Source organism: Homarus americanus, unplaced genomic scaffold (assembly GCF_018991925.1).
Source record: "Homarus americanus isolate GMGI-L3 unplaced genomic scaffold, GMGI_Hamer_2.0 scaffold55640, whole genome shotgun sequence".
Classification (NCBI taxonomy): Eukaryota; Metazoa; Arthropoda; class Malacostraca; order Decapoda; family Nephropidae; genus Homarus; species Homarus americanus.
Genome location: NW_024713650.1, coordinates 4406377 through 4423079, shown reverse-complemented (window position 1 = coordinate 4423079; position 16703 = coordinate 4406377). Strand labels below are relative to the sequence as shown.

General features: G+C 38.5%; 2 protein-coding genes across 4 annotated transcripts in view; one reads left to right on the top strand and one right to left on the bottom strand.

Annotated features, from left to right (window-relative positions):
* The window catches only part of LOC121873964 (putative sodium-coupled neutral amino acid transporter 10), a 43924-nt gene extending 36193 nt beyond the window's left edge, over positions 1–7731 (bottom strand). For 2 of the 3 annotated variants that reach the window (XM_042377846.1, XM_042377861.1), the window contains exon 1: positions 7626–7731. The gene's annotated coding sequence lies outside the window, so the exon portion shown is untranslated. Of the gene's footprint in view, positions 1–2689; positions 2748–7625 lie in introns of those variants that run through there. The other variant, XM_042377854.1, reaches the window with a different exon arrangement.
* On the top strand, positions 4696–16700 carry LOC121873995 (oxidoreductase NAD-binding domain-containing protein 1-like). The gene is made up of 7 exons (XM_042377876.1): positions 4696–4782; positions 8413–8549; positions 11278–11493; positions 11831–11972; positions 12691–12924; positions 13401–13494; positions 14486–16700. The coding sequence occupies exons 2-5, from the start codon at positions 8494–8496 to the stop codon at positions 12790–12792; spliced, it is 516 nt and encodes a 171-aa protein (XP_042233810.1). The 5' UTR covers positions 4696–4782; positions 8413–8493; the 3' UTR covers positions 12793–12924; positions 13401–13494; positions 14486–16700.
* The last annotated feature ends 3 nt before the right edge of the window (positions 16701–16703 follow it).

Genomic DNA, 16703 nt, shown 5'->3' with positions numbered 1-16703 from the left:
CAAATGAGGAGGGAATGGTGGCCAAACTGGAACACCTAGCCCCAGTTGGCACCAGTCACCATATAGTGTTGTCATTCAGATTTAACTGTTACTTAGTTCATGACAAAACCATGCCAAGGTACAATTATTATGGAGGAAATTATGACGGGATGAGGAAGGAGATGAGGGGTATCCACTGGCCTGACTCACTAAGGCACAACAACGTGAACACTACGCTGAATATTACAGCTAGTAAAGTGACCCATTTGATCGAGAAATATATACCCAAGACCAAACCCAGTGCCTCTAGGAATACAAGGAGACCACTACACATGAACCATGTGGAGGTCGATAAAATTAAGAAGAAAACCCAGAAATTCAAGACGTGGGTTAGGAGGATAAATGATGAGCAGGACAAGAGGATGTATAGTATACCAGATCCAGGAAATAAACTGTCCAGGCTAAAGGTCCATAAGAGTCCCGGACCTGACATGGTGCATCCTAGAGTGCTAAGAGAGTTGAGCAACGAACTTGCTGAGCCCCTGAAGATCCTGTTCTATAAATGCCTGGATGAGCAGAAGGTCCCCAGTGACTGGAAAATGGCTTATGTGGGTCGCATTTTCAAGACGGGCGATCGTCACTCCACGAATAATTATAGACCAGTGAGCCTGACCAGCATAGTGTGAAGTACTTGAGAGCATTATAAGAGATGCCAAGATGAAACATCAACTATGAAACAACCTTGTAAAGGAATGCTAACATGGTTTTATGCTGGGGCGCTCCTGCTTAACACAATTGCTGAAGGTACTGAATGTTTGGACCCATATTCTGGAACAGGGTGACAATATCAACACTATATACTGGACCTAGATTTTGCAAAGGCTTTCAACAGCGTACCCCATGAAAGGTTAAAATTTAAACTGGAAGGGTACGGAATTCGGGGAAGTGTACTAGTGTGGATTGGAGACTTTGTCTATGACCGCAAGCAGTGTGTGGTGATTAATGGAATGAAATCGTCATGTGTACCCGTGACAAGTGGGGTACCACAGGGCAGTGTATTGGGCCCGCTGTTGTTTGTTTGTTTCATAAATGACATGCCTGACGTTGTACACTCCTCCAGACAAATGTTTGCAGATGATGCCTAGTTATTTCTGGAAATTAAGAACCAAACAGACTGTGAAGAACTGCAGAAGGAACTCTGTGAGCTTCAAGAATGGTCGAAGAAATGGCTGCTGAGACACAATGTCATGAAGTGTAAGAGGATGCACCTGGGGCGTACCAACGGTAAGGAGGCGTATCATATGTCCCAACGGGATGAAGAAACTGCATTAATTGAGACTGAATGTGAAAGGACCTGGGTGTGTATGTTGACAATGAGCTGAAGTTCTCGGGCCATTGTGAAAAGAAGGTGAACCAAGCAACTAACTTATTAGGTCTTATAAGAAGGTCGTTCAGATATCTAGACGGTCTGTCCCTCATAATGATCTTCAAGAGTGAGGTGCTTCCCCGCCTGGTTCCCGAGATATGCTAGGGAGTGTTAGTTAACTGAAAATGTCCAAAGGAGGGCCACCAGACTGGTGCCGGCTCTTCGGCACGTCAACTACCCTCAGAGATTGGAGCGCCTGAACTTGCCTAGCTTATACTACAGGTGGGTAAGGGGAGACCTAATTGAGGTGTATAAGCATCTCAAGGGGCACTACTCAGTCGAGTGTCCTTACTTGGAGCTGGCGGACGCTCGCCCCACAAGGGGTCACAGCTCAAGATTGAAGAAGCCACAAGTCCAGAAAACTGTGAGGGCAAACTTTTTCGGAGTGAGAGTTGTGAACTCTTGGAACAATCTACCAGAAAGTGTTGTGACGGCACCGAGTCTGAGCTCTTTCAAGACAAGACTTGACCAACACTGGAGCAGGTTCAGGTACATTCAGGAGCTGGTGCACATGCCCAGTACTTGCCACGAGTACGTAATAAAGATGTGACCGACTGTTCAGGCAGATAACGAGCCGATCGGTGATGAAGAGGATAAAAATAATCTAAAAAATTACTCGACCAGGAGAAAATTTTTATGGATGATGAAAGACGTAACTGATGTGTGTAATGAACATGTGTCCGTAACACTACTGTAGAATAGTTCCCCTCACTAACTTCAACTGGTGATTAAACACTACTCAGAGGGAGGGGGGGGGAGGTAGGTTAGTTTTAGTGTGGTTAATCTTCAGGTGAAATAAGCTGGGGTGGGTTAATCATTCGGTGATCAAATTATACGATCATGTAGACCATTATTGACTTAAACGCTCACTTAAACACCACAAACAATATTAGAACAAATGGCAAGATTAAGTCAAATGGTATTAAAGATCATCACTCACCCATCACACTACACCCTACTACCACCACACACTCAATCACAACTACTGTTACCTTTCCAGCACCAAATGTGAGATCCAACCATGAGCGTGTGTGTGTGTGTGGTACATTAAATCACAGCTGAATAAATGTAGTTAATTATATACATACACATACCTAGTTAACTTTTATTCGACTTAGTTATGACCTTTATCGTCTAGTGTAAGTACAGGGGGAAACCGTAGATCCCGAACAAGACCTACCATGTTTGGTCATATCACACTGGATAATACCCTTCTCAAATGTGTCCAGGGCCAGGGATTGAGCCCAGGAGACAGTAGTGAAAGATACCCCAAATGAGACTCACCTATTCTGGTCAAGATGGATAGCTCAACACCCTCACAAGTGAACACAAACCCTCACAGTGGACGGCAGCTGTAAAACGTGATTAATTATGAAACGTGTACAGATGTTGATATTAGGTGGCCCCTGGGTCTAATAGGTGAAGACTAATTACTTAAAGTAGGTGAATGATGAATTACACAAAGGTCACAATAAAAGTAACAAGAACAGACTATAACTGCCTTAATGACCCATAAATTGATAAGTGGCAATATGATAAATAGACAGACAGACACAAACTGAACACGCATAACCTTTAACTGTATGGACCACTAAATCTACCTCCCCACCACCACACCTGTCCCCAATAGTGACATGAACACGACCACAAGTGTTTACCACACCTGTTTGACTTACCCAATCACTACACAGCAAATGGCATACTCGTGTTTCTTTCCCTAATGGCTGGGGTGGGGGTGGTGGGGTGGGTGGTGGGGTTAGGTTAGGTTCTTTTAAGCATAGGATGACTATAATTGTATTTGTAAATCCACAACATACTGTTTATATCCTTCACGACATCAACATATCTTCCCATGTTGCCGCTGGAAACACGACCCGGGTAGTTTCTCATGGCAGATATTTAAACGAGGTGATTCGGTGATCAAAACGAACCATACAAGTTAAACTAAGCCTTATAGATATCTAACTAAACATACTTCCACAACAAACTGCTCAATCTAACTTGGATTTCATGAAGAGTAAACACCGTAATGCTAAGCTAACCTAACCTAATCTAACCCAACCTAAGCTAAGCTAACCCAACCTAAGCTAACCAAACCTAAGCTAAGCTAACCCAACCTAAGCTAACCCAACCTAATCTAACCCAACCTAAGCTAAGCTAACCCAACCTAAGCTAACCAAACCTAAGCTAAGCTAACCCAACCTAAGCTAACCAAACCTAAGCTAACCCAACCTAATCTAACCCAACCTAAGCTAAGCTAACCCAACCTAAGCTAACCCAACCTAATCTAACCCAACCTAAGCTAACCCAACTCTGCTAACCAAACCCAAGTTGCTAACTCAATCCGTTAACCCAACCTAACTCAACCCAACCTAACCCAACCCAACCTGTTAACCTCAACCTGTTGACCCAACCTAAGCTAACCCAACTTAGCTAACCCAACCTGTTAACCCAACTCTGTTAACCCAACCTAGCTAACCCAACCAAAGCAACCCAACTTAAGCTAACCCCAACTAACCCAACTTGCTAACTAAACCTAAGCTAACCCAACCTATAGTTAACTCAATCTAAGCAATCCTCAACTAAAGCTAACCCACTAGCTAACCCAACCTCCCCATTCAGCATTAGGAGTGTTTAATCATCAGGAGAAATGCACATGGGATTCTAACCAACATGAGCTCCCAACCTTACCTGTAGTCTGATGATGTTAGTGTAGTTTAGTTCTGGCTGGGGAAGTTGGGTTGGGTTTAAGTAGGGTTAGGCTTGGTTAAGGTTAGGTTTGCTGTTAGTAGGGTTTGGTTAAGCAGGTTAGGTTGGGTTAGGGGTAGGCTTGCTGGTTAGGTAGGCAGGGTTAGGTTAGGGTAGGGTTGCTGGGTTAGTAGGGTTGTTGGGTTAGGTAGGTTGGTTGCTAGGTAGGGGTTGGGTTAAGCTAGGGTAGGGGTTGTGTTAGGTAGGGGTTGTTAGGTTAGGTAGGGTTGCTGTTAGGTAGGCTTGGTTAGGTTAGGTAGGGTTTGGTTGCTTTGGTTGCTTGCTGGGTTAGGTAGGCTTGCTGGGTTAGTAGGGTTTGTTGGTAGGGGTTGTTGGGTTAGGTAGGGTTAGTTGCTGATTAGTTGTTTGGTTGGGGTTAGGAGATAAGGTTAGGTTAGTTAGGTTTGGCTTTGCTGGATGATGACACTGTGTCACTGATAAGCTTTATCTTTATCTGTAATATGACTCACACCTCACATGGTGTTTACTTAAGTGCTCTACCAAGGCTTAGTAATACTCCTTGAATACCTAACCTAACCCAACCCAACTTAATCTAACCCAACCTAACCTAACCCAACTTAACCTAACTCGACCTAACCTAACCTGGGCATCACAATGGAGTATAATCAGTAAGTCTTTATCCTGTTCACTTCAGTCTGTCAGGTGTCGATTCAGTTCACTCACTCCCCACCGCCGTTGCCAGGCGTACGTATGGGAGAAATACTGTACATGACCTTTTCTCTTCCCTGGCTAGATGAAGGTGGTTGAGGGCATTTGGGAGCCATCACAAGCACAAGGAGCACAGTTATCAAGAGAGCAGGGTAGCATACACACGAAACGGACAAGTGTTTAACCTGGACCGTCACTGAGGTGGAGTGAGTGCACATGGCTCAGCTACCTGGGACAAAAGAGACACCTACGGACGCAACTCACGGGTTCCCATCCGAACGGTATAATAAAACCACCTGCAGACACTCTTGGGTATATCCAGGGTGTCATCCGCGAATAATCGAAGGCCGCAAATTGTAAGGGCATACTGTACGTGACGCTTGTTATATTATGTTATAACTATTTACACTTTTAACATCATTATTACAGATCTAGTAATTGATCACAATATGAGACATGTCCTTGGGGGTACTGTATAGCCTACGATACAGACACTCGAGATTTACATTTTAGACACCTTACACATGATGCGAGAACACAGTGAGCCCTAAAAATATCATTGGCTGCTGCATCATTCTCCAAAACACGGTGAATAACCCGCCAGTCAGTCAATGTACAGCCTTCACACACAGTATCCATCTTGAAACTGAGCGGGACTGAAAGTTACCCTCATTGGTGCTCGAGTATTACATCACATAAATACTCACTCCTGATTCGCTAACAAGACTGACGTAAAACAACTACCACTGATTGGCTAAATAAAAAATTTCAATTATCTCGAAAACTATAAATTTCCGACGGAAAAGTTATAGAAGAAATATTTATTTTATTTTATTTATTTTTCTATCTAACTATATATGACTCAATATTCAGATCCTGTGACATTTTTCCCACATTGACTCCGGGAAACACCAAAAGTCATGTGACGTGACCCAAAGCTCTACAGACACATGTTACAGGACGCGACCTGAAGCATAGGGTTAAATTGTCAATAAACGATGAAGCGTCATATCGGAGATTTTACTGCCTTTATCATAGGTTTGGAGTGCCTTATTTAGCCTTCACTCTCTAGAGTCATTTGTCTATGTTCTGTGCAAATCCTAAATCATTTTCTATTTCCGCTCAATAGGTTCTTAAACCTATTCATTTTATAAATGTTGAAGATTATATTGTTGGAATCGAAACCCATATTGTGTTTTGATTCATTTCCAACGGCTACCTTTCGAGAAGCATTGAATTCTAAGTGAACTGTATGTTCATTTACTTATTGTTATACCTCAAGGAGGACTGAGGGAGAAACCACATACTTTTTCAATGGCGTCCATATCACATCATGTTCGGTATAATATCACAAGTTTATCTGTGCTTGTAGAGGTTGAAGACAGTCTCCAAGAGATCATCTTTCAACATTGACTAGTTGGCAGCACATGCAAGTGTTCAAAATGTGGCAGAGAACTGACAGTGAAGAAGAAATATGTGTTTCAATGCAACGACTGACTGTACTGGTCCACAAAAAAGGTTAAATTACACCACGCCACTTTAAGATAGTTGCTTCCATTGGTACCAGATATAAAAATTATTTTTTGCCTAATATGATGGTGGGGTCCAAGGGCAGAGTCCCCCACTAGATAGTTAGGTATAGGTTTCTTTGGGTATAATTGTGCTACACACCGCACATTCCTACCACTACTCTATTATCATATTCAATAAGACGTCTAATTATAAGATAATTTTCATCTATTACATTACCGCAGAAATGTAATAACGGAGATAGCATATCCAAAATTTTCTATTTTCTTCCATTAATCTTCCTCCATTATCGCCTCACCTCCAACACTGCATGTCTCCCAGCTCCTTCATAAATCATCACGCTGCGCTCCCGCATAACGCCACACAGCCAATCAAAAGCATTTTTGCTTGTTAATAATGATTTGGTTTAATTCGCAGTATATTTGGCCCAATTAAATTGAGTTATATTTGGCTCTCATATTTTGAAATTCAAGTTCAGTTCCGACCACAGAAGTCTGCGATGGGTGTCACTTAAATTATATGGAGCTGATTGCAGTTTTGGGGGAAAAAGAAGAAACTATAGAATTTTTCGATGGCATGGTGTTCTTCCAACCTCAGTAAAGTGTACTAAGAGCAAGACTGAATGTAAATATCGAAAGACCAACATATGTGGTGTTGGGTAAGATCTCAGAATGCAACCACGAACAAGAACCAGAGGCCAATAAGGTAAGAAATAGGTGATTACATCATATGGTGAGAGTCAGTTAGGTTAGGTTAGGGTTTGGTTTTGTTTTTCTAGTGTTTTTGGTATTTTGCCATGATTCTGAAAAAGTCCAACGAAAAAATTCGATAAAAAACCCGGCTAATTTCCGCCAGTAATGAAGGTCATATTCGGTCTAAACACACACAAATACACAAGAAAAATATATTTTAGACTTTCTAACAGAGTGCGGTGTGACAATACAAATTTACCTTTCTTTGGTTCTGTAAGGTTATGTTCATTCTCATTCCCATTTCCATGTTTCTCATCATTCAAATGGTATCTCCAGAAATTTTGGTTGAATTTCGTACACCAGAAACACTCAACAGGTACAAAATGATACAATCTACATAATTTTCCGATTCAGAGGAAGGATACACCTCCTATAATCAGTTAACTTCCCAGCCATGATAAGACAGTCTAAGACATATTATACGCTATTTTCAAAGGTAATATACTTAATTTAACTAATAACATCTCTATAGTCTTATCTTAATGGGTGTGTTACAAGAATAAGGATAAATTTGAACTTACGTAGAAATTTGTGATAATAGGTAATGACTGAACGAGAGTCTGGTCGTGTTGGTCCTCTCGACGCCATGTACTTGATGTTAAGATAATTACCACGAACAGTACCGGGAAAACTTTTATACTTCAATGACACGAATCAACCAAATATATCATTATCCGACTATATATAATATATAATATTAATTTAAGTAAATTTTAAGTATATTATGTTGGATTAGTTATGTCTATTTAAAAATATATTGGTGTTAAGGTACTATTTTAGGTATATTTCTAACATTAGTGATTTTATCTACTTTGTTTTGCTCTCACACGTCAGATGACCTTCCATCCTTCTACCTGACTACAAATATATATATATTTTTTATAATTATCTTAAATTTAAACTTTTAGTAAGTTATTAGTATATAAAAAATTTCATAATATTATTAATTGAAAACTGTAAATTATTTAATCGGTTAATAAGGAAAAACATAAAGTTAATGAGTCGAAGTCAAGTATTCTTCAATACATTCGGATAAGTCATTCAATAAATTCTTACCTAGGAAATACTTAATATTTAATAAAATTATATGTACAAAAAATTACAAAATAAAATATTTATATCAGTTAAATGTATATCTGAAATATATATATAAAGTTATCAGATAACTGTTATTTTCACAAAGGTATTGCGTGGAATCTTTGGACCGTGATTGGTGGACAGGGTTTGTTTACATTTTAAATTACTTTCACCAACAACAGTGATTGGTGGAGAGGGAATATTTATCTTTTGGGTTAATTTCACCAACAGCTGCAGACGACGACCTGACCCACTAGTGATGTAATATCTGTTGTGTGGAATGTTAAGAATAAAGCCTTTAAAGTGATCAAGATGGGACTGAAGATGTTAACGAGGAGCTTCCGCCTTAATACGTCCTTAATATCTCGGTTAGTTGATGTAGATATAAAGTATGATAACTCCTGTTGGATTATGTAAGGAATTATGTACCTGAATTTTTGAAGGGTTGGTGTATAGAATGTCTCGGTAAGTTGATAGGAGATATAAGATACCTTCTGCTGTATTATGTAATTAATTATGTACCACAATTTGTTTAGGGTTAGGGTATAGAAGTTATGGTAAAGGTATACGAAAGAGCTACCATCAGAAGTTGTTTATTCTTTATATCTATTTTTGTCTATATTGTACTTATTATTTTGGTGATTTTAGTGGGCAGGGAACTTATGGAGTAAAAACACGGCAAACACTGATGTTATGGCATTAAAATTACTTCTCTTGGTGCATTTCAAACACCAATATAATTTTCTTACCGTTAGTCAGTCCGGCTTTCACAATTCCCCTCCCACCACCATTGCTTCTTCCTCTAAAAAAAAAACCTGTATAAATTATATTCCATTACTTCTGATCCTCTTAATAGAATAATTATGTATCTTTATTAAGTTTAGAATTACGTGTGTACCGGTTTATTCTTCTTGTGTTTGATTATTAAATGCATTCTCTCTTTATATGGTCTAGAGTTTTTTACAGCGTCTTGTGACAATCGTTAGGTCGAGTTTCCTTGGTTCTTTGTTTTCGTTGGTTTAAATATTTTGTACACAATGTTATCATAATTTTAAATACATAAATGAACACGATAATGTATAGAACCTAATAGAACCTGACCTAATAGGTTGGGTTTGTCAGGTCAGGTTCTATTAGGTTTTAGTAGGTTTTTTGTATTGTTTCCATTTCTGTGTTTAATATCATGCCAATAGTGTGTAGAATAAATTTAAACCAAATCGCACATTTCCTTCTGGTGGTAGCGCTGTAACCTTTACCGAAGTTACTGCTATTTAAAGAGCAAGTAAGTAGGGTCCACTTTACTTTATCCTTCTACGGTAGCCAATTGTCAGCTTCTTGGCAGCTTGGACAGTCGGTCAAGTCTGTTCACTGTTGGCAAGTACTGAGCATGTACTGGCTCCAGGATGTGTATGTACCTAAGCCAGTGTTGGTCAGGTCTGGTCTTGAATGAGCTCACACTCAGTGCTGCCACAACTCTCTCTAGATTGTTCCAGTAGTTTATAACTCTCACTCCAAAAAATTTGCCTTGACAATTTTAGTTAATATTTGTCCATTGGCTGTCCACAGGTTTCCAATTTTCAATATTATAGACACAAAGACTATATAAACCAAATATAAGACTACATATAATTTCTTGTACGAATCAATTTTAACGGAGTATTGTATCTCACAAATTTCTAGGCATAAATTTCAGTACCCGCCATGTTACCAGTCACTTCTTTCCTCTTTGTGACATAACAACCAATGATCTTCAGGTATCGTGTCATGTGACTTGGCTGGCCAATAATTTTGAAGGCTCGTGATGGCGTGTGGTAAGTGCTCTCTCCCTTATCTAGCTGTTATTCAGAGAGTTTATCAGAACAATAGTGAAGCAATCCAAGTATTACAAGATCACGGTGACTCACCAACATGAAGACTGTGTCCTATGTGTGAAAATTGTTTACTTTTAACAAAAGACAAATTCTTTTGTCTGTAACCATAAGTGTACCAGCTCACCCAGCTGTATCCTCCACCACAGTAACACGTGACCTCCCCCAAAATGGTTAGGTTAGGTTAAGTTAGTGTGTGTGTTTTATGGTGTGTCAAACCTGACTGCCATTTCTGTTCAAATTAGCAATTTCGGTTACAAATGAAAATTGTATTTTTGTTTTTTTCAAAAACTGCTAATTTGCAGCAGAAGTGATGGTGAGATTTGAGTAAAACACACCATAAAAACACCAAAAATAACAAATATTTTTGTATCAAACCTGAGGACAGCCAATGGACGAATATTTACCATATTTTCTGAAATTGTGGCTTCTTCAGCCTCAACCTCTGGCCCCTAGTGGGATGGGTGTCCGCCAGTATTACATATGAACACTGGACTGTGTTATGGTCTCGGAGGTGTTTATAGGCTTCTATTAAGTCACTCCTTGCCCGCCTATGGTATAAGCTTACAACTCCTATATGTGTGCCTGTTTGTGTATTTATATATGTTAAACCTAAACTTTATTAACATTAGAGTAAGAGTTTGGTTACCATGACGTGTTGGGTAACAGCTGTGAGCAGCCCAGGTCACTACCTACTCTTATCACTATGGCACCTCCCACCAAGCACCATACTCAAGTGTTATACTGTGTACAATACAGTGAATTCATTATTAATATACGATACATACTGTACTTGCTTCTTGTGAAAAGTGCATGATATTCACACCAAAAAGAGCAACACAGTTTAATGGGGCTAAAAAGAATATTTTTGAAAATGTTGTCAGCCAGTCACAGGGAAACAAGGTCCTGCCTCTAGTGAAATTTCTTTCCTGTTATAAATACAGTGGGGTATGCTATAACGAACAGTTTATATGACAAATATTCCTATAACAAACGGTTTTCCCTATAAAATTGAAAATGCTGTAACAAACGAAACTCCTACAACGAACAGTATTTTTTATTATTTTTTGTAATAATTTATTATTTTTTATTACAAGTATTAATGATATTCTTTATTTCAGGAGTTTAAATGCACATTTATGCACTTTTTAAAATTTTATAATTTTATATTATATTTTTCATTGTTAAGTGGTTGTACAGTAAGTGAAAATAATCAGTACTTCTTCAGGTTCCTTGCTACTGCAACCCCAAAGGAAGATGCCAATATTGGTCATGTTGCCAGTGATGAGGGAGCCGGCAAGCACCTCAAGATCACTGCACGTCACACACGTCTTCCTGTAGTGGCCAAGGCAGTTGTAACAGACATGGGAATGGAATCTTCAACAGTACGTTCGGTCACACTCAGAGTAGAAAACCCAAACTTCACTTTCAAGGCTGGACAATGGTAAGTTGTAAGACCTCAGTTGTGAGTCCCTTCATTGAGTTACTGAGGAGATAAAAATACATTATAGTAATAGTCACCTCAAGATACAGTATCATGTACGGTACTGCTGTGTGTTTAGGCAACTTGTATCACTCATCATAAGTACTGTGGTATATCATTATGTTTTCATTTTATTTATTTATTTTTATCTTTTCACCACCTAAGAGCTTACTAGCCATTCAGGTTGTTGGTTTGTACTTTGTTATGACCTTCATCTTCCAGTGTTTCATTCTGTAGTAGAGAAGAGGATTTTTCATAAATTATTGTTTGGGATTTAATAGTCGTCGATCACCTGCAGGATAGACATGTTCATCCCCGGCATGGAGACGGTGGGAGGCTTCTCCATGTACTCTTGTCCAACACATCTGGCGGAGACAGGAACCTTACAACTGGGCATTAAGTTCTCCAGATGGCCTCCTGCATTCTGGGTTCACGATCAGGTAACACATCCTATTTCTTCTCCCCGTGTGTTCCTTCTGTGTGAGGTTAATAACTTTGTTTGGATCATCTGAAGAATCACCACCCTATATCATTTAGAGATTGACAACCTTAACACTATTTGTGGGAGATGAGGTTAAGTGAAGTTAGGTTAGCATTAGGGTGGGTTAATCTTGAAGTGAAATAGGTTAAGGTGGATATTCTTCAGGTGATCTCTTTTATTATTTATTTTTATGTTTTTATATTAGAATTTTTCACCAATTGTCGGACGGACGATCGGTCTGTTATGTGTTACGAGACTAGATGCTTTAAAGGTTACTAGAACTCAACTGTCTGGGCTAATTCACATTACATGATGCTGTATTTCTAGAACAAAATCATCCTTTACTGTAACACAATTATCCACCTATACAGTACCGTATATACTTAGTTACCCATAATTTCTAAGTACCATATACATTTGTCTTATTGAATCACTCAGTCATTATAAATTTATCCCATGTCTTTAATTATTTACACTAAGTAGGTTTTGTGCTTGTCATACATTAACATCTTCAAATATAGTTTTTTTTTTTTTTAGGGTTTGGTATTTCATTAATTTTTTATTATTATTATTATTATTAATGTTCTTCTTGTACCTCTTTTTTATGTTCTTCTTTTATTGTCTTTTTATTATTCTTGTTTTTCTTCACCATCTGCTTGTTTATCTTCCCGTAATAGTGCAAGGTAGGATCAGAGGTTAAAATCCGGGCAGGGGGAGACTTCTACTCACGCCCAGAATCGGCGACGAGTCCTACGACCTCCTCCGTGGGCGGGGCGTAGGCGTCAACCAAGGCTCCATGTTCCTCCACGCCAACAGCCTCCACCAGATTCACGAGGAAAACAAAGAAGAATATCGTCCGGGGAGAATTCTACTTTTATATTCGGCTCGATTATAATGAATTACTCTATAAGGTGTGTGTGTGTGTGTGTGTTTTGTGGTTCCATGAGGGGTTGTGGCTAATCATACTGTATGGTCAAATCTCATCATGTTGTTTCTGGTGATGGGTGAGAAATTGCGCTCGTCACTTTACGTTGACCCTCGCTTGAGATTAGGTCAGGTTAGGTTAGATTAAGTTAAGTTAGGTTAGGTTTCTTGAGGTTCATTCAATCCTCAGCATTATAAGAGACAAAGTGGCTGAATTTATCCATATGATTAGCCTCAGCCTTGGTGATTTTTTAGTCTGTTTTTAGTCCATCCCACAAGTCTAGTGTGTGTGTGTGTGTGTGTGTGTGTGTGTGTGTGTGTGTGGGAACCTACAATGTGTGATAGAATTACACTGGATGCAATTTCTCTCATATTCTTCCCCACTAAGTTGAGTCATCGGGATCATATGTTAGTCCATTTTCTATGAGTTATGGCCACTATAGCATTAATACTCTTCTTACAGGCCTTGTTAGACACCATCTCAGTGAAGACTCCAGAGACCGAGGTGCGTTACTTCACAACTAGAGAACCTCCGCCAGATTCATCACTCGTCACCTGTAAGCTCTTCACCCAAAATCTTGCCTTCTTGTATATCATTAACAGTCACGATTGGTAAAAGCTGTAGTGTAATGACAAATAAAAAGTATTGGAGAATTAGGACATTAGGCGTTTGTTTTCCTTCTCTCGTAGATAAAATTCCCTTGCCGTCGCTTTCATTCATTTGTACATTTTACAGTTTTGTCGAATACCAGTCCATTTATTTTTATCCCCTTTAGTTCAAGTTTAGGAGGATATAGCAATCATGTCAGTTGAGTTTTTGTTTTAATTTCTCTTAACATTTAATTATTATCTTTCTTATCAGTGTGTTTATAGATGGTAGTTTTGGGAGGTGTATTGTTGATGTGTGGGAGTAATGCTGTGTTGTGGTGCATATTCTGGGCCTTTTGGCAATGGATGGGAGATGGTTCAGTGTGGAGTTACAAAAATTTTCTCTTTTATTTCAATTTAGACATTAACCTCTTCACTATGGGATGCCACTTTTAACATTTTATTTATCTAACACCAGATAGTTAATCAGCACAGAGAGACTCCTATGTACACAAGGGGTTAAGTGGTGTTCCAGCCAGTCATCTGTAGCAAGTCTCTGCCTGTGATTTACCCCCATGTTCTTATTTGACACTTGTTGGCCCTTGTATGTCTCAACACAGAGCATCACACTCACTCATTCACCATCATTCATTTATTCTCATTGGTGTAACAGATGGGTACTGCTATGGTGTTCTCTGTCCTCAACAAAACTCCCAATATTTCTGTTCGGTTTATTGCAGTGGCTCAAACACCCCAACATCAGGCATCAGCAGCATGTCCCATTTCATAAACTACTAAATCCTATTCTTTTAAAATCTATATCCACACCACAGTTTATTTATACATTTAGTAGAGTATTGATATTGGTTATTAGTTAGAGGAAACATTAAATACTACCTTAAAAGTATCCATGTGTTGTGACAATAATTTGATGTGTGTTTAATCTTGCTCTTGAAACAGACGGCCACATAACACACGAAGTTCTCAAGTCATCTGTGGCGTCTCTGGATGTGTCGTCACTGAAAACTTTCATCTGTGGACCACCGCCCATGATTGAAAACATCAACAAACATCTCTTAGCTTGTGGTTTATTACAACATCAAATACTGTATGAAAAATGGTGGTAGATAACTTGTATTATAACTATATTGTATTTTTTTGTAACGTGTTGGTTTGAAAATAAATAATTGGGTATTGTATAATTCTTTCTGGCATAATATGGTAGACTTACAGCTGTCCATAATAAACCTCAAGGTGTTCTGTAAAGACCATGAGAGAGAAAAATTTTAATGTCTTATAGAAACTTACTGAGTGTTTCTAAAGTCGTGCAATCTTCTTCTTCTACTACTACTTCTTATTCTTCTTCTCCTCCTCTCTTTCTTCTTCTTTACTAGAAACATATCTATCCACTGAATAAAGATACCAGTAGAAATTGAACATGACACACACACACATTTTTCAAAGCACGTGATGATATATATATTCACTGAAACTATGTAATGTGACAATAGTAAATCTGGTTTTGGTCATCTACTGAATTTTCATTACTCAAATTTATATAGAAAGGGTTGCATAATTTTAGAAACACCCCATATTGTTATATTAACCCCTTGTGTATAGGGTTCCCTCTGAGCTGAATAAAATCATCTGGTGTAATCCAAATGAAATATTAAAAGTGGCATCCCTATACTGAAGGGGTTAATGAAGTGTAGATAGATATTGGGAATAGAAAACCAACGTGATTATCGACCAAGGATTTTGTCCGACGCACTGACCCCAATGACAAAACTCAGGAACATTAAATCCTACAGACCTGTGATACTACTGTTCTTTATTTTTCCTTAAAACTGTCTGAAGAATACCAGATGGTTTAGCTATGACAGACTTCACAACGTGGTACTGCCTATAATTTTTATAGTAACATCTAAAATGCCTGATTCCTGGCAACCTGCTTTCTAGGTAACAAAAATGGTTTGTAAATAACATACAGTACCTGCCAAGTTTCATAAAAAATAAAGGGCCTTATTGCACAAATTATAAGCCCTATGGTGTGAGTGACCTACAAAAAAACGTGTAGTTACTGTAGATGTCACCCTCACCGCTGATGAATATGATGTATTTCTTTGTGTATGAACCTCTGTCCTGCGTGGCAGTGAGAAGTGATACCACCCTCAGTGTCAAGACCTGACTGAATTACTCGGAATAGGCAAACTGTACTACAAGCTTTGTCAATAAATTTGTTAAACTAAAAAAAAAATCAACACTTATTGAAGGGGCTGTTATTATCTTATAAATGAACAATTGAAAACAGAGTATCATCATATATTGTTAATTTGTTGCCATTGTTTGTGATGTGTAAATCGTGTTTTTAAGCATATGAATACAGTATACTGTATATTGATTAGTGTCAATTAGTTATGATGTGCTGGGTGTTAGAGAGATGTGTTATAAGTGCTGCTTACTTGTATCATGTAGACAAAGTGTTTTATGTTCATATTTTATAACTTTTCCTCAATGTTGTGTCAATAGTTGATGATCTGTTCCTAAAAAGTGAGCCATTTAAATCTGTACTTAATTTCATAATGCCCTCAGATAATTTCCCATAATTTTAATAGGAAATCTTCAATTAACAGCCGTTGTCTTAACGAGCCTTACCGTCACATATACTGGAGTGTGTTTACCATCATATCACTGTCCCAGACAAGTAGAGTCCTCTCTTGACAGGAAGCTAACCCCTTAACACTGATCCATCCATCATGCCTTGATTGTCTGTTTTCAGGTCCAGTATTTAGCATTGACACAGGATGTAATGTACAACTTGATTTTTTTTTTCCAGTGGGGAGGACTGAGGTAGGCTGGGGCTAGAGATACTATATGATTGCATTTGTTCTTGATTCTACCTAATATTTATTACCCTTTGTCGGACCACTAAGATAAACCAGTAAAATCTTGATCGTTTTTTCATGGTTATAAAGGATATACAATAAGCAGTCCTGCTCCTATTGTATATAATTATTTTTGGTCAAGATACCAAATATTTTTCCAGATTTAAATAAGGCTTTAAATACGTATTGGGGTTAGTTGTATTATTTATATTGAGTGTGGTAATTTTCACTACAATTATGAAGAGGGTTTTGTGTACCGTCACAATACACTATTAAAGATGTGTTTACAACTG